General features: G+C 35.1%; 4 protein-coding genes across 5 annotated transcripts; 3 read left to right on the top strand and 1 right to left on the bottom strand.

The window, feature by feature from the left end:
• The first annotated feature begins 547 nt into the window (after window positions 1-547).
• LOC109863657 (odorant receptor 4-like) lies at window positions 548-2,782 on the top strand. The gene is made up of 8 exons (XM_020444041.1): window positions 548-712; window positions 1,212-1,326; window positions 1,445-1,706; window positions 1,825-1,989; window positions 2,068-2,158; window positions 2,234-2,370; window positions 2,527-2,659; window positions 2,732-2,782. Exons 1-8 carry the CDS (start codon window positions 548-550, stop codon window positions 2,780-2,782), a joined length of 1,119 nt encoding a protein of 372 aa, XP_020299630.1.
• Window positions 2,783-4,270: 1,488 nt separating this feature from the next.
• On the top strand, window positions 4,271-6,764 carry LOC109863656 (odorant receptor 4-like). The gene is made up of 9 exons (XM_020444040.1): window positions 4,271-4,414; window positions 4,724-4,903; window positions 5,163-5,280; window positions 5,403-5,664; window positions 5,788-5,943; window positions 6,022-6,112; window positions 6,187-6,323; window positions 6,480-6,612; window positions 6,685-6,764. The coding sequence occupies exons 1-9, from the start codon at window positions 4,271-4,273 to the stop codon at window positions 6,733-6,735; spliced, it is 1,272 nt and encodes a 423-aa protein (XP_020299629.1). The 3' UTR covers window positions 6,736-6,764.
• A 2,261-nt stretch (window positions 6,765-9,025) lies between these two features.
• On the top strand, window positions 9,026-17,319 carry LOC109863551. Its single transcript, XM_020443817.1, has 3 exons — window positions 9,026-9,172; window positions 15,097-15,396; window positions 15,630-17,319. Exons 2-3 carry the CDS (start codon window positions 15,108-15,110, stop codon window positions 15,872-15,874), a joined length of 534 nt encoding a protein of 177 aa, XP_020299406.1. The 5' UTR covers window positions 9,026-9,172; window positions 15,097-15,107; the 3' UTR covers window positions 15,875-17,319.
• A 92-nt stretch (window positions 17,320-17,411) lies between these two features.
• Window positions 17,412-21,991, bottom strand: LOC109863549 (golgin-84). Of its 2 annotated transcripts, none has more exons than XM_020443815.1 (7): window positions 21,507-21,991; window positions 20,783-21,198; window positions 20,234-20,696; window positions 19,949-20,153; window positions 19,608-19,847; window positions 19,303-19,536; window positions 17,412-19,192 (listed from the first exon to the last, which is right to left on the bottom strand). In XM_020443815.1, the coding sequence occupies exons 1-7, from the start codon at window positions 21,650-21,652 to the stop codon at window positions 19,130-19,132; spliced, it is 1,767 nt and encodes a 588-aa protein (XP_020299404.1). In that variant the 5' UTR covers window positions 21,653-21,991; the 3' UTR covers window positions 17,412-19,129. The 2 variants fall into 2 exon arrangements, with proteins under 2 accessions (XP_020299404.1, XP_020299405.1); XM_020443816.1 differs by having other exon boundaries at window positions 21,480-21,566.
• Between the last annotated feature and the right edge of the window lie 23 nt (window positions 21,992-22,014).

Below are 22,014 nucleotides of genomic sequence, written 5' to 3'. Positions count from 1 at the left end.
ACGAACGGTTTACGGTCGGCATAAATCTGTGGTTCTATTCCGTGCTACACGTCCACGACGTGTGGTTCTTTTCTGTGCTATACGCGCGCATTTCTTTTTATTTTTTATTTGACGTTTTACAATTTGATTTTATTTTACTTTACCTAGTCGGCCTTTCCGACATAAGCTCCTTATCTTGTTCCACGACACGTGTATCACAGTAATCACACAGTGTTGCAAAAAAAAAAAAAAAATATACAAAATATTCTTGATATCAAGCCAAGTTAGATAATTATTATACGCTATGACTATTTTGTAAAATATAAATTTCCGAATATGTAATTTGTATATCTAATTAATGTGATAGAAGTAAGAAGAATAAAAAAGATAATAACAGAACGAGGAAAAACCGTCAAATGTCCAGCGCGTTTTCCGTGACAACCCGTGATCATGTCGTGACTTTACATTGTAATATCGTAAGATGTTATTTGTGCGCTATACTCACGCAGATGGAGGGGTTTGCGAAGAGAGCAATTGCACTTCTATTATTGTTAATGTTGAGGGCAAAATGGTGAGCCAAGTCGATAAAACTCAGTCGGCTGTGAAACGTTATTATAACATTAATAAGATTCTAATGTCGAAGATCGGCATTTGGCCGGGCCAAAGTAAATTCATGAAAATATTGTTGCCGACCGTAATACTGTCTTTTCCTCTCAGCATCGGTATTCTCGAGGTAATTTCGCACAATCAGTCACTTCGCGACATTGTAGGAGAAAAGAGACGGAGGGAGTGAGAGAATTGAAAAAAAAACCTACTATAGAAAAAACGAAATGTTTTTTTACAAAAAGAAAATATTGATTTTCAGTTCGTAAGATTGACCGAAATTTGGAGGACCGTAACGCAAGATTGCGAGTGCTTTATAATAGTGATAATTGCAATCGGTATTTACATCAAACTGTTTAATGTAATTCTTAATAGTAGTAAAAATGTAAGATTCACACTAAGTGCAGTTAAATTCATTGAGAGAGGACGAGAGATCGAGAGTAATGGAAGAGCAAAAATTTTGATAAATATATACTTTTAAATATACAGAAGAACACACTTCTTTTCGTAAATAACGCAACAACAGTCTTGAATTTGTTACTCTGATGCCTCCTCTAAATTTGTTTGCGAGCAAAATCTCACACATAGATGCGTTTTTCGCTGATTGGATTTATTTGTTCGTCTTCCAGGAACGATTGTTGTTTCTCATCGATTATCATTGGTGCATTTTTACGCATTCCTCGGAAGTGTCGATTATGCACGATTACGCCACGGCAGGAAGAAAGATGACAATTGGTTACGCCGGTAATAAACGAGATAAATCATCATTTGTTTTAAATATTTTTTACACACATTGCGTGGATCATCATAAGTTGTACAAAGTGTACAATTTAAATAATGATAGAGATAATGCAATTTGCAGCTCTGATTTATATATTGATGAGTCTTTACATGCTAATACCAGTGACTCCACAATTATTAGATCTGGTCAAACCTCTCAATAAATCGCGCCCGTACAAGTATCTGTTCGATATCGATTACAGCTTTGAGAGAGAAGAATATTATTATTTCGTATTGCTTCATGCCTACATAACAACTGTATCGACTATGAGTGTCATAGTGATAATTGATACGCTCTACATGGCGTTTGCACAACACGCGTGCAGTCTGTTCGCAGCTGTTGGGTATAATTAAATTATCTGTAATATTTATATCTATAGAGTTTTATCAACAACTACCTAGAAAATTTAACTACACTGTGATGTACATAAAAAAATAAACTCATTTTTCAATGTTTTCAAGACATCGACTAGAAAATCTAACTTCGAAAATACATTCGAAAATGAAGAATCGTCGTGTAGGAACTACTGCCAAGTGTGAACTAGCAAATAACATGGAATACGAGAAAGATGACGAAATCTATCATGAGCTAATACTAATCCTGAAAAGACATCAACTAAGTATTCAGTGAGTTCTTAAACTTTTAGTAGAACCAAACAGAAAAAGGTAAAACGTTATTTTATTTCATAAAGATTTACGTTTCAGATACGTATGGTTGTTAGATTCTTCGTTCTCACTGACGTCATTTATATTGTTGTTTATTAATATAATTGTTATAAGTCTTCTCGGAATTCAAGTGAGCGTACAATGCGACACAATGATTCATTGGGAATTAACTTTGTTACCAATTCGTCATTTAAATTTTTTCCAGATACTCTCGTTGTTGGATCGTAAAGAGGAAATGACCAGATACGTGGCGATGAGTTTAGGTGGTTTTATGCATCTTTTCGTTTTGAGCTACCCCGGCCAGAGAATAATAGACCACAGTTCAGAAATATTTCACAAAGCGTAAATATGTTACATCGAAGTAGTTTAAATATCGTTTACTATTATAATGCACTAAATGGTAGTTTCGAGTTTGATATTTTTTTACGAATAACGTCGAAGAAAGAAAATTCGATTGCTGTGTGTAGATTAAAAAAATAGAAGAATTATTACATTTAGGTACAATGTTCTGTGGTACAGAATACCGCGAAAATCGTCGCGATTAATAAATATGTTGCTTCACAAGTGCCTTACGCCTTGCACATTGACAGCCGGCAAGATGTACGTGCTATCAATGGCTAATTACGCATCGGTAAGTATGACCGTATTTCCACTTCGAGCACTTTTGTAATATTACAAGTATATGTAATCATCAATTTTTAAGATGGTGCAAGCGTCCATGTCTTATTTTACGGCCTTGTCATCGTTCTCCTAATTGTGTGTGACAAGATTCTGTAAAGTATATTACTATAGATATTAGATAGATAGTGAAATTCTAACGACTTCTGCAAACTGTTTGTAGTAATTAAGTTTCTAAAACCAAAGTAGAAATGCGTTATCTCAAGATTAGAGCAGCGAGAATAACGACAAGAAATAGAAGATCATCGAGTTTGCAAGTTTTTATTATGAATTGCATACGCACAAGTATTCCACTTATAGTTAAAAAAATTGACTTAATTTTCAGTGCCGTTAATGTATTGCTTCTATGCTCTCTGTACTAAAGTGAATCACGTGCGATGAAGTGGAAGTCACATTTACAATTTGGCTCACGCTCAATTGTGTACAAGAATGATAAGTGTATGAAAAAAAAAAAAAACATGATTGTATTTAAAAAAAAAAAGACATGATTGTATTGGTGTAAAACAATACGGATAAAAATACGCTTTTTTTCTTTTAAACACATTCTCCAACAGATATATTAAGCGTCGCAGTTTTATGTTGATAACTCGATATGCAAAAAATATGTCATGTAACGTCAATTTTAAACGTCAATTTTAGATAGTAGATACATGTACAAAAAATAGTTTACCGTACTAAAAAAAACTCACTTAAAAAATTTTAATTTGTTCTTCGTCGTAATATTTCTTCATATATGCATATTGTAATATAGTACTCCCAACTGACAGCTTTCTTACATAAAATATAGAATCAGAGGTATCTATAATTTTATGTACATACATATGTGATTTAGAAGAAATAAATTGTGAATAAAGCATGTGTCGCAAAGCTTTCAGAATTCTGAAGTCGTCTCGGGAACACAGAAAAAACAAATCGCAAATTTTTACGAGTAACCAAAGTCATCCTGAAAATTTTGTAGTCCAATCTCGGATGAGCCAGGATACCGTGGCCAGAAATGTAATAACCACAAACTTTTTGCGATTAACCACTAAACTTTTTGTGGTCTATTGTGTGGTCGTTTAGAAGTGGGCAGCTTTTTACAATAGCACGTGGATTCTCATAATATGACGCCTCAAGGCTGTAATTTGTCTCGCTTATATCTCGTGTTACTCGCCGCATCACATACACATACACGCGCGCGCACGCAGTCGATCTCTCTTCCCGGCATATATACTTATCTTGCACTTACAATATGACATCACGTATCAGAAATCATACACTGTTGAAAAAAAAAAAGGCAAATCGATATCGAGCGCGCGTGGGGATAACAATCGTTTGCATATTGACGGATATATATTTTGCAAAGTATAATTTCTCAATGTATAATTATTTTATCATGCTGATAGTAAAAAGACTAAGAATAATAAAGACACGACGCGCGTTTGTTTTCTGTGACAACCTGAGATTATCGTTACGTTGTAATGTCGCGGAGCGTTATTAGCGTATCCACTCGGACAGAGGGGTTGGAAAGAATAATGACCCTTCCGGAGATCTTGAGGACACAACGATAGAGCCAGTCGGAAAAATGCAGTCGGCTGTAAAACATTATTACAACATTAACAAGTTCCTCGTGTCGAAACTTGGTGGCTGGCCAAGCCAGAGTAAATTTATGAGAATACTGGCGCCGACTATAATAACGTCATTCATTTTTAGCATCGGTTTTCTCGAGGTAAAAAAACAAAAATTCACGTGCAAAATTCTGTCACTTCGCGTAAAAAAAATTTTGCATCGTGGAAAAACCAACCAGCTGTCATTTCGAAATTTTATCCACAACTATGAACTAACAACAATAGATGCAAATTGGATAATCTATACCCTCATGCGAATTTATTCATCATGTTCCAAATTAAAGCGCGACTACTCTCGGGTTAAACATTTGTTGGTGCTTCGATATACTTTGTGAAAAAAATATTGATTCTATTTTTGCCGACGTTTCTTTGTGCATACGATATATTATTTAAATATTTTTAACACACAGGTAAGTGGAACGTTAGAAATGTACAGAAAAGTGTTCGCAATTACTGTTGGTGATTTTCAGTTCGTAAAATTTTCCGAAACTTGGAGAACTTTAACTCAAGATTGCGAGTGCTTCATCGTGATATTGATTACAATAGGCGGTTACATCAAACTGTTCGCTTTAATTTTTAATAAAAAAAATGTAAGATTTACATATGCTGCGGCATATATACTTTTGAGAGAAGACCTTTTGAGAGTAAGGGAGTGAACTGACAAAACCTACCACATGCAAAATCGATATTTATAATCGGATCTTAAGATCGTCTTAAATTCATCTTCAGATGCTCTGCGATCAATGAGACGTATCGCATTAAGACGATCTTCTAAAGTTGTAAGATCGGACTATAAATACCGGTTACATAAATATCTCGTTAGTCGGCCTTGTGTAATTTTTTTTCCAGATAGAACGATTATTGTCTCTCATTGATTATCATTGGACTGTTTTTACGCATTCCACGGAGACGCCAATTATGCACGAGTACGCTATGATAGGAAGAATGATGACGATAAGTTACTCCGGTAATGAGTTATTCACACTTATATACTATTAGTATTTTTCAAAAATAGCTTTTCTTTAGACACGGTTCATGAGTTGTACAATGTGTTAAATAACGATAAAGACATAATAATGCAATTTCCAGTTCTTGTTTATTCATTGATGAGTCTTTACATGCTAATACCAGTGACGCCACAATTATTAGATCTTGTCAAACCTCTCAATAAATCGCGCCCGTACAAGTATCTGTTCGATATCGACTACAGCTTCGAGAGAGAAGAATATTATTATTTCGTATTGCTTCATGCCTACATAACAACTGTAGTGACTATGAGTATCATGATAACAGTCGATGCGCTCTACATGGTGTTCGCAGAACACGCGTGCGGTCTGTTCGCAGCTATTGGGTATTAAATTATCTGTAATATCTACACAGTTTTGACGAAAACTGTAAAACAATTACTTAATTACATTGCGATATATAAACGTAAACAATATCAAATGTTTGATCAATTTTCAATGCTTTAAAGAAGTCGACTTGAAGCTCTAACTCCGGGGAGAAATTCAAACGTAAGTCGTCTCGTAGAAACTACTGCCACGTATAAATTGGCAGATTACATAGAGAAAGATGAGAAATTGTATCGCGAGATAATAGTAGTCTTGAAACAGCATCAACTGACTATCGAGTAAGATTTAAAATTCTTTTTTTTTTTATAAAAAGAAAAAAATAACGGACATTAATTTCATTAAAATTTATGTTTCAGATATGTCTGTCTGTTAGATTCTTCGTTCTCACTGACGTCATTTATATTGTTGTTTATTAATATAATTGTTATAAGTCTTCTCGGAATTCAAGTGAGCGTACAATACGACACAATGATTCATTGGGAATCAACTTTGTTACCAATTCGTCATTTAATTTTTTCCAGATACTCTCATTGTTGGATCGTAAAGAGGAAATGACCAGATACGTGGCGATGAGTTTAGGTGGTTTTATGCATCTTTTCGTTTTGAGCTATCCCGGCCAGAGAATAATAGACCACAGTTCAGAAGTATTTCACAAAGCGTAAATATGTTACATCGAAGTAGTTTAAATATCGTTTACTATTATGATGCACTAAATGGTAGTTTCGAGTTTAATATTTTTTTACGAATAACGTCGAAGAAGGAAAATTCGATTGCTGTCTGTAGATTTAAAAAAGTGAAGAATTGTTATATTTAGGTACAATGTTCTGTGGTACAGAATGCCGCGAAAATCGTCGCGATTAATAAATATGTTGCTTCACCAGTGCCTTACGCCTTGTACATTGACAGCCGGCAAGATATACGTGCTATCGATGACTAATTACGCATCGGTAAGAATTACCGTATTTTCACTTCGAGCACTTTTGTAATATTACAAGTATATGTAATCGTCAATTTTTAAGATGGTGCAAGCGTCCATGTCTTATTTTACGGCCTTATCATCGTTCTCCTAATTTGTGTGTGACAAGATACTATAAAATATGTTATTATAGATACTAGATAGATAGTGAAATTTTAGCAAATTATTTCTACAAATTATTCGTAAATGTGAAAGGTAATTTTATTTTGTATAGAGTTGTACAAAGAGACCCCACATAAATTTGTATATAATATAGAAATAACGATTAGAGTTACATTTCTTCTACTTGCGTGTTGAAATAGTGGAACTCAAGAAATTAAAAAAAAAAAATAATAAATGTCAGTTTTGTTAAAATAATTAGCAAGAGAATTATTATCTTTTTTATCTTCTAGTATTAACCGAGTTTGTTCTGAGGACGATTGTTAATACATTATATATCTCGAGGTTTGAGCAGCGGGTATAACGACGAAAATAAAAGATTATCACTTTGCAAATTTTTGTTTTGCATTATACACGCAAATTTTTTTTTTTACAGTGCGAAAAATCTGATACCTTTCAGTGTCGTCCGGTCGCTGAACGAAAGATAGTCACGTGCGATGGGGCGGAAGTAAAAAAACCACATTTAAATTGTAGCGCATGCTTATTTCTTTATGTATAAGTCTTGTTAATGTCTAGGCAGTGTGTTGAAGGAATATCGATTATTAATTAAAAAATCTCGACATTAATGTAAAAAATTGGAACTTTTCATTACGTAAGTATCGTCGTAAGTTGAGCATCAGGAATACTACGAAAAATGGATAGGGCTCAGCACAAGCCTATGATAAGCTAATAAAGTAACAAAGATACTAAGAGCTACTTTAGCTGCTGACAACGTTTACGATTATGTTGAAGGAAAACGATAAGAAGACACAGATAAAGGGTTGAGAAATCTTGTTTTTTTCTGATAGCTTGAAAAAAAACACATAAAGATCGAGTCAATCACAAGTATTGAGAAAGAATATGATGTAGAAAAACGATGAGAAGTCCAATGAAAGATGTTTACACACATACGCACAAGAGAAAAACAGAGAGAAAAAAAGAGTAAGTATACAGAAAGAGAAATCATTTTCGAGCCACGTAAAAATTGTACAAATCGAAAAAAGGAAGAAACACACAACTCCGCCCAAGGTTAATCATTAATTATACTAATAATAATTCTGGAAAAAAGAAGTCTCTCATACGTGAACAAATTTTATATTTGGTTGTGTAATTGTGTACGTAAGAAATAATAATGTAATCGTACGTAAGAAAGATTGTCTCAGTATCTCATATACATATATATATATATATATATATATACATATAATTACTTATAACCAGATATCGAATTTGTCTATGCAGGATTTTTTTTCCCGTGAATGCATTCAAAACTTGTCACGTCAATTTGAACAAAAAGCGAATTCATTATTTCATTATTAATTCATTATTTCAATAAGAGAATTATGGCATCAAGATGCGCCTGATGTAAACGTTGAACAAAGTGGCAATAAATACCAGGAGATTCGCAATTACTTGATGTCGATATCTCTTGTTTTTATATTTGTTTTTTTTCCATTTTCTCTAAAACAAGATATTTTATTTAATTCGAATCGCGTTGCCGCAAATGAGCCTTATCTCCGGAGAAATATCGTGAATGTAAATTGTTTTTTTTTTTTTTCACAAGACAGACTTCACGCTTTGCCTTTGGAATTTCCTTTACTACATATTACGCAATATTACGCAATGTTAGAGTAATTATGATATACTGCAGGAAATGTCCGGCGATTGCGATCTCGTATTATAATAAAATAAGCACGTCGCGTTTATATCTCACCTTCATTTTGTTTATCATAACGTTAGTATAATTTTATACACTTTTACATATGTATGTGCGTGCGTGTGCTGTCACCTGCGTAAAAATATTGTATTGGACGACTCTTTGCGATTCGCTCTGCGATCTTTTAAACCTCATCACTATTATCGTCGCGGACTACTATATTTCATTCATTCTCTCAGTTCCAGGAAGTAATCTCGCTAACGAGTTTTACCTACGAGAGAGTTATCTTCAAACACAAACCGTATATGTGTGTGTGTTCTAAGTCGCTGGCCTGGAAGTCGCCCCCGTTCGTCCTCCGTAGCAACATCACCGCGAAATGTCTCAACGACCGACGCGGAGCGCGTGGTGGGGACGCACGTGTCGACCCTTTTGTCATTGAAATATATATGTACATATATATACACACATATATACATATATATATATATGTACGTACATATATATATATATAACATCCAAGTGTGAATTCGAACCTCGGCTCGTGCAGTTCATACAGTATGATATACAGAGCGCGCGTGCGTGACCACCACCGTTGTACCCTCGGCACCACGAACGGAGTAACATGGCGACCGGTCGGCGTGGTTAGTCGATTTGCGACCACCAGCGCGCGTAGATCAATGACGGAGGAACACGGCGTTGTTTTCTGAGTGACAATCTCACAGGCTCGGTCTTCAAGGTATTAACATCACACTGTCTATCACAAAATTTTTTTTTCTTCGTCGATCTCCGATAAACAATTCTGCAATATTACTGCGTGTATTTTTTGAATCAGTCTCTCTCCCCGTAATATAATAACTCTCGAGTTGTGCACGCGCGCTTTCAACGTCACACACATATACACAGACACGTAAGTGTACGCTTCTTTGTACGCCAATCACATTTAAATGGATATCTCAAAGGTATATATATATCGCGCAGATTGAGTTTCGTAATAATATATCGAGAGTGCTGCGTTAAATTACATGTACAGTGTATATAAGTGCGTATAATATACTTGATAAAGTAAAATCAAACCGCGCAACAGGAAACAGTTCTACGGCGTAATTTGCGAAAATCAAATGTGCATTAATATAAATAATAAATACATACGCACGTTTTATATCTCATATGTTTGTTTTTTTAGTAGTGTGAAATATACAAAGTTTCTCGCAATTCACACGACGGACTGTGAAACGAAGTTGTGAAAAAATGGCGATTTATTTTCTCATCCAGGAAGCTGAGGTTTTTTTCTATTTTTTACGAGAAAGCGTAATAATCCGAAAGGATGTATTCGAGGTCGTGTGTGAGATTGAAAATAAAATTGATAAAAACATTCGTTTTTTTGGTTTTTTGACAATTGCATAGCACACGAGTATTTTGTTATAGAGAGACAACGTGTTCGTGTTTATATGTTATTTGAGAAGATTTAATATTTCTTATAAATTTTACGGTAAAACTGTGAATTTAAAAACATTTTTGTCTTTTATATTTTTAACATCGAGTTCAAGTCTCATTTTTTCCACCACACGTTGTCGCACACGACGAACGATCGTTACTTGCGTGATGACGTTCTTTTTTTTTAACGAATTGGCATACGATGTCATAAATTTGCGCATGTTGTAAAAATGTAATTTGAATTCTGAATTACGAGGGAACAAAGAAAATTAATTATTCCGAGAGCGGATTACGCTTAGAGAGTGTAAAGAGAATGTCTGTCCTTCTCCGATCCGACGCGTTGACGAGGAAAACACATCTAGACTCAAGTTCGTGTCGTTGAACTTTGCAGTCGCCACGTGTACGGCGAACTCTGCGTGCAAAAAAACAGATTAGATACTCTTCCCGGAAAATGTTCACGTGAAGTTTCAAAATGAATGAAAAAGAGAGAAAGGGAGAGAGAGAGAAAGAAAGAGATATGAGTTCGCCTCGTTCTTTTCTGTTTTTTTTTTTTTTGACTTTGAGAAATTATGAGGTAAAAAATACACGCGCTTACTCTTTCTAATTCAAATATCTGAGCAAATCTGTAGTTCTGAAAAAACGTGCGAATCCAAATTTTCTTGTTGGGATTGCGAAACTCGATGATACGGAAATAACTCTCGCGTATTTTTAAAAATACTCTAAATAGTGTGAAAAGATGAAAACATTTTTAGGTACCAAATTACAATAAAGTATAAAAAAAAAAAAAAAAACGATTAACGATCACGGAAACATACACTAACTAACGAGTTAGTTTTGCAAATTTTGATCACGATTGTAGAAATCGATTGCTCGTTTTCTGGACGAGATACCGAGATAACTTTTTTTTATCGCTCGATTTGACCAACTTACGATAAGAAAATAAAACATAACTGATGACGAAAACGCGAAATTGCTTAATTAGTCTCATCGTTGAGAATGATTTACTATTCGAAACAGAGATATTGTTTCACATTTCGCAACGATGAGGCCTTGCCTTTCACTGTAGCCATATTGAATTACGTCAGAGACGTCGGAGAATTCTTTTTGCGTATATACAATACACATCGAAATGAATTGGAGTTATTTTTTACGACATCATCGATAGATCGATAATGTATAAGAGCGTACAATGGTTTCGCATCGTGTGAGAGGTGAAGAAACGGTCCCCATTCCGCACGCCGTTCTCTTTCACGCCGAATAGCTAGTGTGTGTGTGTGTGTAATTGCGCGGAATCGATTCCGCGGTAATTTCGATCGAGGAGATAATCGTCGCGATTGTTGGTCTCATCGTGACAACAAAGAAAAGACGGGAAAAAAACTTGGATCGGAATTTATTTCGAAAAATCAATTTACGTAACATATAACTGTCATCCTTTTCTAACGATCTGGAGTAAAACGGCGAACAGGAAGGGAGAATCCTACATCTTTCCCCTTACGCAATGAACGTCGCGCAATCGAAGTTTTTCACTCTGTGTCTCGTATTATTTCGCACGTGTAACGGTTCCAGATAGTAATCGTGAAGTTAGTTTTTATCTGTGTGCGAATGTCGTCACATTTTTATTATGTCTCACATTATTTCACGTGTCGGCAGTCAGATAACGGTGCTTCAAACGAAATTATTTTGAAGTGACGTGTCGCTGAATTCGTCCGTTTGTTTGCGAAACATAAGAATGTGAAAAAAAAAAAAATACAAAAACCATTAGCAAAACGACGAAATGAATCCGCTTGTTTTGTAGTAACGAGTTTGTTTGCGCGAACGTTAACGATTAGTTAAAAAAAAAAAAAACAAACTGAAAAATGCAGCGAGTTCGCACAAGTTGCTAATGAAAAGAAAAAGTATTTACAAATTGTTATGAGATATGTATCAATCATTATCGCTTCGCGATAACGCGCGAACGCGTTTGCAATAAAACGTCCGATAGAATATATCTTTTTCCTTGTCGGCTCTGTGCTGACGCGCTTATTTGAACTTATAGATATACGTACAGAATTTAACATCTAAGTAAATAATAGTCTCGGGATTTATTTGCGTTTGTGTTTTATCAGCTGCGAAGACTCGCTAGCTGAGAGATTTGCGGAGAAGGAAGACGGGAATCGGAGAAAAAAAGGAGACAAGCAAGAGGTAGAGCTCAATCTTGTTCAAACTCATTTTCCTCGCGTTTGTAAAAAAAAAAAAAAAAAGAAAAAACCAGCGAAACAAAAAGCTAGACGCGAAGCGCTTAGGATATCACAGCATAGATTTGCTCGTAATGCTTTTTTTTAATCTCTCGCTTTTTGCATTCGAGATAAGATGTGCATTCGTATATTCATGCTTTGGTAAAAAAAAAAAGAGAAAAAACAGAAGCAAATGATATGAGGTGCAAAAAATGCAAAAAATGCAAAAAAAAAAAAGGGAAAAACCCGAACAGACGTTGTTACTTCTTGCACGTGTCTGATGACTATACAGGTCGGCGTGTGTGCGCGCGTGGCCACTCGCCTGCGTCTCTAATGGAGTGACTATACAGGTCAGAGTGACGTAAAACGGCCTTCCACGTGGCCGCCCTCCGCGTGCGATCCGCGCGTGTATCACTTCTATATAACGTTGGTGTGTGCCTTAATCGAGTCTTTCTCGCGAACGCCAGAATTATCGCGCGTTCGCTCTCTTCGTCATCGTCACGCTAACCGTATGCCGTTTTCAGCAAAAAAACGCAAAACGGATGACTTGACCCTTACGTCTGACACTCGTGCATTAATCAGCGACACGTGCCGCAAAGCATGAAAAATCGCGTTACGCTGACGCGTCGGTTTTCTTTCTGAAAGATAAGCCGACATCCTCCCGCAATCTACTTGAACGTAGTTTAGTTTAGATTAAAATCTATGACATGATACATGTGGTTGAATAAAACTCGTGTGATCGCTCGCTCTCTTTAAGAGGTTTCGCGCAAGTCGGACTTATTGTTATTTATTACGTAAAAGCACATGTATTTTATTACAAAGCGAAAGACCTCAATGACAGATCTTATATATCAATGACTGAATATTTATGAAAGAAATACTTCTCACACAAAGAACAAAAATTCCATGAGACGTCTATTAGATGTCGCATGGACTTGGTGATTAATGAATGTCTAATGGAGTTTTTGTTCTCTTCGTGAGTTATTAGATATGTAAATATCAAACAATCCTCAATGTTCCAACTATTTCTTTTTAGATATGTTTTAAATATCGGTTTTTAACATTTTACACATATAAATATTTAGTTAGAAATTGTTTTTTTTTTTTTTTTTTTTTTTTTAGCCAGAGTAATACTTGAAACGCTTATCTTGTAACGGGATTCGCAATTAAATCGAGCGCAAAAATGTTTGTGCAGTTCTGTAGATGAAGTGTATTGTGTGTTTTGTTATAAAACAACACACACGTTAGAAAGGCTGTGATAGAATAACATTTCTCGAGTTGTAATCGGAAGATAAAGGATGAGACAGGTGCGCCGCCAATAAGTCGGTTCAAGCGGTATTTCACTCCAGCTGTCAGCGGTGGCGACGACGATTTTTTGGCTGAAGGAGCGCGTGAAGTTTCCTCTCCTCCTCTCTCGAATCTGATTTGTTGCCGCTCGCTATACTAAAATGTTTAGATATATTGCGACTGATGTTAAAGAGTACTCAGAATGAAAATTAAGTTAATTACGTAGAGCTTAGCTGCATAAAATTAACAGCAAAATTTTAAAGGCAAATACGAGAGACCAATTAATATAAATCGGTTTTTTTCGCTCAAATTTGCCAACTAAGATAAATATAAATATAGATTTAATCACAGCGCTCACACGCCAATGGCGCGCACAGAAATGTGATACATCTCGACACGTGCGAAAACCCGCAGGCTTATCTTTTTTTCATTATGTAGACCGCCTGTCTATTGTGCAAGAACGAGACGAAGTCGTATAATTTGACCTTCGCAAAAAAAAAAAAAAACGTAGGATTTGACTATTTTATGAGACGAATCATAAGATCTCATTGACGTATCCACATTACGAAAACGCACGAAAACGGTCTTCATTGTACTCGTTCTTTTGCACAGGTAACAATAATGAATTGTAAAATTAAGTATGTACATTGTGTTACACACACACATAAAAAAAAAAAAACACGTTTTCGGTAATAAACATCTCGATGGCGTCTCGACGAAAAACGGGCTCACTCACGAAATATAAATATTTACACATGTCGAATGTGAAAATATATTTCTGATGCGGAATGTGACAAAACACACAATAAATAGCGCGAATTATACTTGCATACTCACACGCGCGTGTACGTGCAAGAAACAAATATGCACACACGTACGTGTGTGAAAATTATATTATATGACAACACGACACACGTTGCGCAACGCGTGTCGCAAAAATTAGCAGAAAAATAAAGCAGCGTGAATAATGAAAAATGCGCACGTGTCGCGCGATGCATGTGCTCTTTACCTCTACTCGAGTTTCCACGCACTAATGTCAAGGACTCGTTGTATTTATTTATTACGTACGGTGTAGCGCGCATCACGCTTCGCACGTGGTAGAGAAGAGACGACGAGGTCAAAACAATCTGAAATATATACGCCTCGCTCTCTCTCTCTCTTTTTCTCTCTCACGGCTAGTAGGAGGTTGAAGCTTTGGCATTATTTCGGTGCAGGCACGTGCGGTGTGACGTTAGCGGTAATCAGGTCATCGGCTGCATCGATCGTGTCGCTAAACGGCGCGAGTGGCAACGGAGAAATATTCACGTGCAGGACACATACAGGTCGTCGTCGAAATACCGGATGTGCCATTCGTGACTCAATAGCGAGACATTAACAAACAAATTCAGTTAGTCCAATAATGACATCGTAAAACATTTTGTAATAAATAAATTTTAAACGACAACAGAGTAATCTTATCTTTCTCTTTCTGTTTATATGAACTTTTTTGTTGCTTTAAACAAATCGATAAATATTCCCAGCACTTTTTCAGACAAAGAGCGAATTAATAAATAATTAAAATTGTAATAAAGAAAAAGATAGATATATATATAAAAAAAAGATAAACAACACATGAAATATGTATATATATTTTTTATATTACTTATATAATATAAAATATATATAGAGCGTGAGAAAACATAAAGATCGTTCGTGAAAAGCAATTGGAAAAATTTGAATATTTTAGATTTTCCAAGAATGGCGCCGACTATTTGCGTAGCGGAAGTTCCGATGGCAGGAACTACTCTTTGCACGTATTCTTGCCGACAGCCGAGATCTCGAAACGGAGTGAGACGTCGAACGCTAATACGTGACCGAATGCTGTTGCGAGCCGGGACCACCGTCTCCCCGTCTTCTTCTTGCGAAAATCACTCGCAGAGATTAGAATGCACGGACACGGTTCCACATTGTTCCATTCCAGATGAAAGTAGGACGCTTCCATCGTGCGTGGACGAACATTTCAGAAGACTTATTGCGACGAGGAAAGGTACGTTCACTGACAAAATTGCGAAATATTATTTTTTGAGTGTAATTGCCCGTGCGAAGTTGCGAACTTCATATTACGAAAAGATTCCGAAGAAGGATAAAACATTTCTCGCACACGCGCCAAAATAAAAACGATGTTATTTTCGCGCTCAAAGAGTCGCTTTATTTTACATTTCTCTTTCTCTTAAAGCGTTTTCGAGAAAAGATATGCATCACGTTCAATTATTTTTGCAGATCTCTTGAACATTGTTATACGCACAATAATTCTCGTGCAACACAATTCCATTCTTCAGAAACGCGTGAACGCGTTACGGGCGGAAGCACATAAATTTCTGAGTTCCGTATTGAACAATCCGGAAGAACAGAGTCAACAGGCGAAAGTGGAAGCGCCGCGCTCTCAGGACGAAATTGTTTCGTCACCCGAGAACGTCGTCGCGATATCATCGTCGTCGCCTACACTTGGCCCAGATTTCGGCTAAAACAGCCGTCTGCCATCGAGTCACCTCGATTTGTGATAATTGCAATCATGCCGCGTACGAATCAAGTTCGTGTAATAAATAAATGCGAGAGTTCATGCGCGAACAAATCGCGTCGATTTGTTCAAACGCGAAAAGTCGAACTTCTCTCGGCCGATACGTAAGTAAAACAAAATGATGATCAATTCTTTGTCGTAACACTTTTTTCTCTCCCGTGGATATGTCGGAAGAAATTTCTTTCGTAATATCGTAGGTTTTACAAAGGAGACATTTTCTCTCGAGACAATACCCACGCAAACATAACGTTCATTAGACGTCCGTAATTCCACCGTGACGTCTAATGCACATCTAACGGAGATTTGTATAGAATGTTGTCTCGTGTGGATGGTAAAAACAAATTTGCAAAATTTCTCCTTTGTACGAAAAAAAAATGTCATGTGATCCAAATGTTAATAAATTTTACTTGCGCATTCTTCAAAAGTGTTACGAGAACTAATAAGTAAACTCTTCTGTGCTTTGTAATGTAACGTTAACGCAACACACGTTTCGAAATAGATCCCAAAAAGTTACATAATAAAAGCTATTCAGTTTGTTGGGATTCTAATATATATAATTAAGTCGTAATATCTTATGAATAATAATTGAATAATAATCATTAGAGCGTGAGTCAGTGTTAGTCGATTTGTATTTACAGACAGCTCTCTCTCTCTCTCTCTCTTATGCGAAATTTTCATAGAACACCCGTCTGATGCACCAATTTACGGATACACTATGTTCGTGTGTTAACGCAAATTTATACACTCTATATTATCTGTGACTGTGAAGTCTGTATTTGCACTGATTTTTTGCAATCACACGAAGTTACGTCCGACTTGCGGACTTGTTTCACAAACATAGTTATATTATACAAAAACGCATGCAACTTGCATCTTCTAAGTCATTTAATTAAGAAAACTCACACACTCGAGTTAAAGTAGCAACAGAGAGAGCAAATATTACAGAATAAGTGTATTTTAGCTGAACGTCATAGTTGTCGTACGTAGACGCGACGAGACGTTGTCGTACGTAGACATAAATTACACATAAATTACTAAAATAAAAAATAAAAAAAAAAAACCCGAATTAAAGCCAAAGAGCCAAATGTTCTTGTGATGTATGTGCGAATATTATTTTTAAACTATCTAAATTAATACACACACAAGATATCCCGGTTTGACTTTTAGTCAACATGCTTCTTCGCAATGATTTTTCAAATTTCGTAGAAAAGTAAAAAAAATTGTTTATGTATACGAAATGCAAATTGAACTTCCGATGAATTTTCAAATTCAATTCGAATTGCGACATGCGTATATTAATTTACATGTATAAGAATTTATTTCGCACATACGTGGCAGCGTTTGGTTTTCAATGGCTAATTACTTTATTAGTTGATACTGTATAATGAGTCTTGTACAAAGAAAACAATCGAGAAATAGCACTTTTCGTATGTTCTATGAAAATATAAAAGGCTTATGCTTGACAGTTTTTTATGTGATATCTCTCTATATTACTTTATAAAAAGAAACATAACTAATTTGTCGAGTACAATCACAAGAATTTATTGCAAATCGCAGCAAGACGATTTTATACGCAATTCTCTCCACAGACATACCGTTTACTAGAAACGTCTATTGGACGTACCATAACTTTGTGTGACGTCTAATGAACATCTGAGGGAGGTTTGTATAAATTGTTCTGTGTGGGTCGCATTTACTTATTAGAATAAATCTAACATCTATACATTTGTATAAAAGAAATATATCGCGCGACATATGCTTCATTTTCATGAAGAACATATTTTTATTTATTGTATTCGACGGTAGAATCGTTTTTAAATATTTATTAACAAACCGAAAGCAATGTTAGAGTATATACGTATTCAAAGTATCTTAGAACACCCTGTGTGATAATCATAGTTTGTACATCTAACATATACATATATATATATTTCAACACAATTAATAAAATAAGTTTCATACCTCGAGAAAAAAAATCATGTGATAAACATCCTTTCCGCATTGACTCAATCAAACTGTAACCGCTGATTAGAGGAAATTTGTGCCTAAGGTGCATGTACGCGCTATTTTCCGATTATACAGCAGCAATAAAACTGTGGATATTTGAAACATGTAACGTTATTATAAGAATAACAAATTAGATTCGATGTGTAATGGGATACCCATAGATTTTTAATTTCTGTAACTTAAGCGCGAAAGTATTTTACTTTCGGAGTCAATGCTTTTGTGAAGTCTATAATCTTATATAATATTGTAGAACGTGTGCGCGTGTGTGTATATGTGCTCGTGTATATGTGAATAAAAATATTATAATTTATATATAATGTCCTATCATATCACTTTTAGTCTTTTTTAAATATCAATAATAAAAAAAGAGGAATTAACTTGAAACTACAGTAAGAAAAAAATTAACATTTATCAGAGCAATATAATATTGTATTTGCAAAACCAGAATTGTAATTTTGTTTGTAACCATATAAACGTATCTATATCTTCGTAAAGATACCTCGTATTTGTTAAAACAATCCATGTACAATTACTTTTAATAAAGACTTAGATATGTGCTTTTGTGGAATTGTATGCATTTTTTGAAAAGTTTAATTTTTTTCTTTTTATAATTTATTATCCTGTATTTTTTATTGTATCAAAATTCAGAAAAGACATGCGTGTTTCAACATAAAAAACAATAATAGAGATAATAAAAATTTCAATATATTTTCAATAAATAAATTCTCTTTATTATCATATAAAAGTTTCTAAACCTTGTTATACGTGTGTATATGAATATTTAAATATTTATTTATTATGCTCTACGTTGTTCGTGGATTTTTACATAGAAGTAAATCTTATACACTACGTTAAAACTATACAAAACCTTTCCCTTTTTCGTAATTTGTTATTATGTTATGTAAATATATTTCTCTATAATCTGCTTTTCACAAAACTTACATTTTACACTTCTTGCATTCTCCATTGCAGCTACTGTGACAGCGATTTTCAATTTAAAAGACATGTTTATATGCAATTGTACATGTAGGTCCATGAACACCGAGATTACGGCGACATGTGTCTAAATTTAAAATTCTAGTAAAAAAACACAACAACTTTTCAGAAGGAGGGTATGTAAACCACAAAAATACCTCGATGTTGCTACTCGTTTAAGAAAACTTCTCGAAATGTAAAAAATAAAATGTGTGTTTTTTTAGTGCGCTTCGGGTGATTGAGAATACAAAAGTACTATTAAAATCCATAATTGAAGCAGTGCCTGGAAAAAAAATATGTACGTATTTGATATAGCACAATAATAACAATTAACTTGCATATATAACAATAACAATTAACGCGAAGATTTCTTCTTGTCTCACATATACTCACCATATAAATTAAAACTAAAATTCTAACTAATGGATTTCTTCTTAAAAACAATCCTGTTCGAATGCTTATGGCATCCAGTGAAGAATAAGCTCTCTTTACTCTTCTGGCAACGCTGGTATCGAACGGCGTTTCCATTAGAAACGTAGGAACTTGAGCCTTCGCATCATCCGTATCATTTATGTTATTATACGACATGTTTCTTCGTAAAGTGCTCGCGGCATTTCTATACTCGTGCTATAAAAAACAACTATTTCATAAGCTACACAAATACACGCGCCATACACGTAGAATAAAATTATACTCACTTCGATTTTTTCAAGCTGAAGGCGCAAAGCATTTCTTTCTGTCGTCAAACACTCCAGTGCTTGTTGCTTCAGAACAAGAGTTTGCGTGAGAGACGCTATTCTCGAATCCACTTCGTTACTTGGTACCGCCGATGCGGACAATTGTAACCTAAGTCTGGAAATTTCTGAATTCTGTTTTTGCAACTTCGAACTAAGACTATTGTGTTGATTGATCAATTCATCCTTGAGAGATCTTATTTCCTACAACAATTATATCGAGTCTTAATATAAGATTATTACCTGAATTTCTCAGGGACATGTTTGTGTAAATAAAAATTATGTAGCTGGCGCTTTGTACGTACTTCAGACTGAAGTCTTACATCTTCTTCGGCTTCCAATCTGCGACGTCTCTCGCTCGCAAGAATCTCTTGATTTCGCAAATTTGTTTCGGCTGATTTTTGTCTTATTTTTTCCAAATTCAGATCCGCATTTATCAGTTCTTCCCGTAGCGTTCTCAATTGCTGACACATTTGCTGATTCTCTTCTCTAACACTGTCGCGTTCCTGCCTGTACACAATGTAATACCAGATTTACGCGCTACACAATATGATACTGTTAAACGTAAATAAATTTGTGAAATATATTACTGCAATTGGTTCAATTCCATTATCGTAGCTTCGTCCATAGCTGTTGGTGCATTACTCTTCAATTCCGTTATGAGTTTTTCCTTTTCCTGCAACGTTCTCAACGCTCTGGCTTTGTGCTGTTCCAATTCAGATCTAACGGAATTCAATTCTTGCCTATTTCTGTCAATAACAAATTGAAGATCCATTATTTGTTTCATCTGCTCCAACTTTTCCGTTTCCAAAACTTTTAATTTCTCGTTCAGAACAACAATTTCTTTCTGATGATCGGTCTCTTGTTTTCCAAGTAACATGTTTTGCTTCTCTAAATTCCGTTCCACTTCCTTAATATATTTTCGCACCGACTTACTTTCCATCGGATCATCAGCCAAATCACTTGTTTCCACAGCTTTTATATCACTTGGCGTTATTTTATATTTAAGATCAGAATATAAAGCACTTGAATGTTCTTTGGAATTATCCTGTTCTGAGATGTAAAAGTGCAGATCATTTGCATGTGTGAGTAAAAAAGTATAAATTACAAATCAAATTAACGTAGAAATTAAATTATACCATTTTGTGTAGAATTCATTGATTTTAAATTCTCATGATCTAAAATCTGCACTTCAGAGGGTGGATGTAAATTTGTATTTTCTACATCCAACACTTGGTCATCCAATGCATTAGGAATCATCTCTAGTGAAACATGAGTCGGAGTTGGACTGATCCGATCACTACGAATTGACAACTCCGAATCCGTGTCGTCAGTAGGATGTTCCACTAATAACGAGGAAGTGGTTGATAGCGATTTGAAAGAATCCGCTGTCTTTCTTGGACTCGGACCTGGAGTATTCAAATATGTGAACAATGCATCTTCTTTAGGCGCTACATTCAGCAAATTCACTGACGTCAAATTTGAAGTGGGAGCATCATAGGACATATCTCCCGACGATTCTAGCAAAGGTGTTTTGGATGTGTTTTCATTTTGTCTAAAAGAGGAAAAAATTTGATGTTGTGTCGTTTCTCCACAGTTTCTTATTTTTATTGGATTGCTCTAAAGATAAAACTAGCTCTGAACTTTCTATAAACAACCCAATACTCTGAATGCATGCTACAATATGTTAAGAACATAACACTTGTACAACACAAATCTATGATATAAGGATAAAAAAAGATATCTAATATTGTGAAAATAATTAATTTTATTAAAATTCTCGTAATCGCATTCGCCCAACATATACCGCAAGCTAAATTATTTATTAATAATAACCTTGCAATTGATATGAACACAAATTACCCAAATTCCGGAGAAAGCCAGGTGACTTCCGACAAATGACCATGTGACATCTCGTATTTATCTTTGTTTAAAACGGCTGCGGTGTTTTTATCGATTTTATTTAAAAAATTTTCTGCCTTGTCAGCGAGTCCAGACAACCAGGCCATATCGAAGAAACCCAAGAAACAAAATGCAATTCGAAGAAACAAACTAAAACGTGTTAAATGCAACTGTCTGGTTAATGTCAGCGCATGGAGTTTTTCAATGAATAATATTACAGACAATATTACAAATGTAAGAACAAAATTGCGAAAGTTCCGTGTGTAAAAGACCAACGTGTATTTTTTTTTCTAACTACAGTTTTCAGTGCCATCTTGTGAATCTGACATGTTCAACTACTACTTGCTCCCTCCCCATCTATATATTCCGTCTTGCGCTCTGTTATTCAAAATTCACCGTAGCTGGAGAGAAGAAAGTTTTCAAGTTTATTACATCTTTTATTCCTATCCATAAAATTTAGTAATGTAAT

Source organism: Pseudomyrmex gracilis, unplaced genomic scaffold, assembly GCF_002006095.1.
Source record: "Pseudomyrmex gracilis isolate BER0280 unplaced genomic scaffold, ASM200609v1 scaffold_11, whole genome shotgun sequence".
Taxonomy (NCBI): Eukaryota; Metazoa; Arthropoda; class Insecta; order Hymenoptera; family Formicidae; genus Pseudomyrmex; species Pseudomyrmex gracilis.
This window is presented reverse-complemented; position numbering and strand designations above follow the sequence as displayed.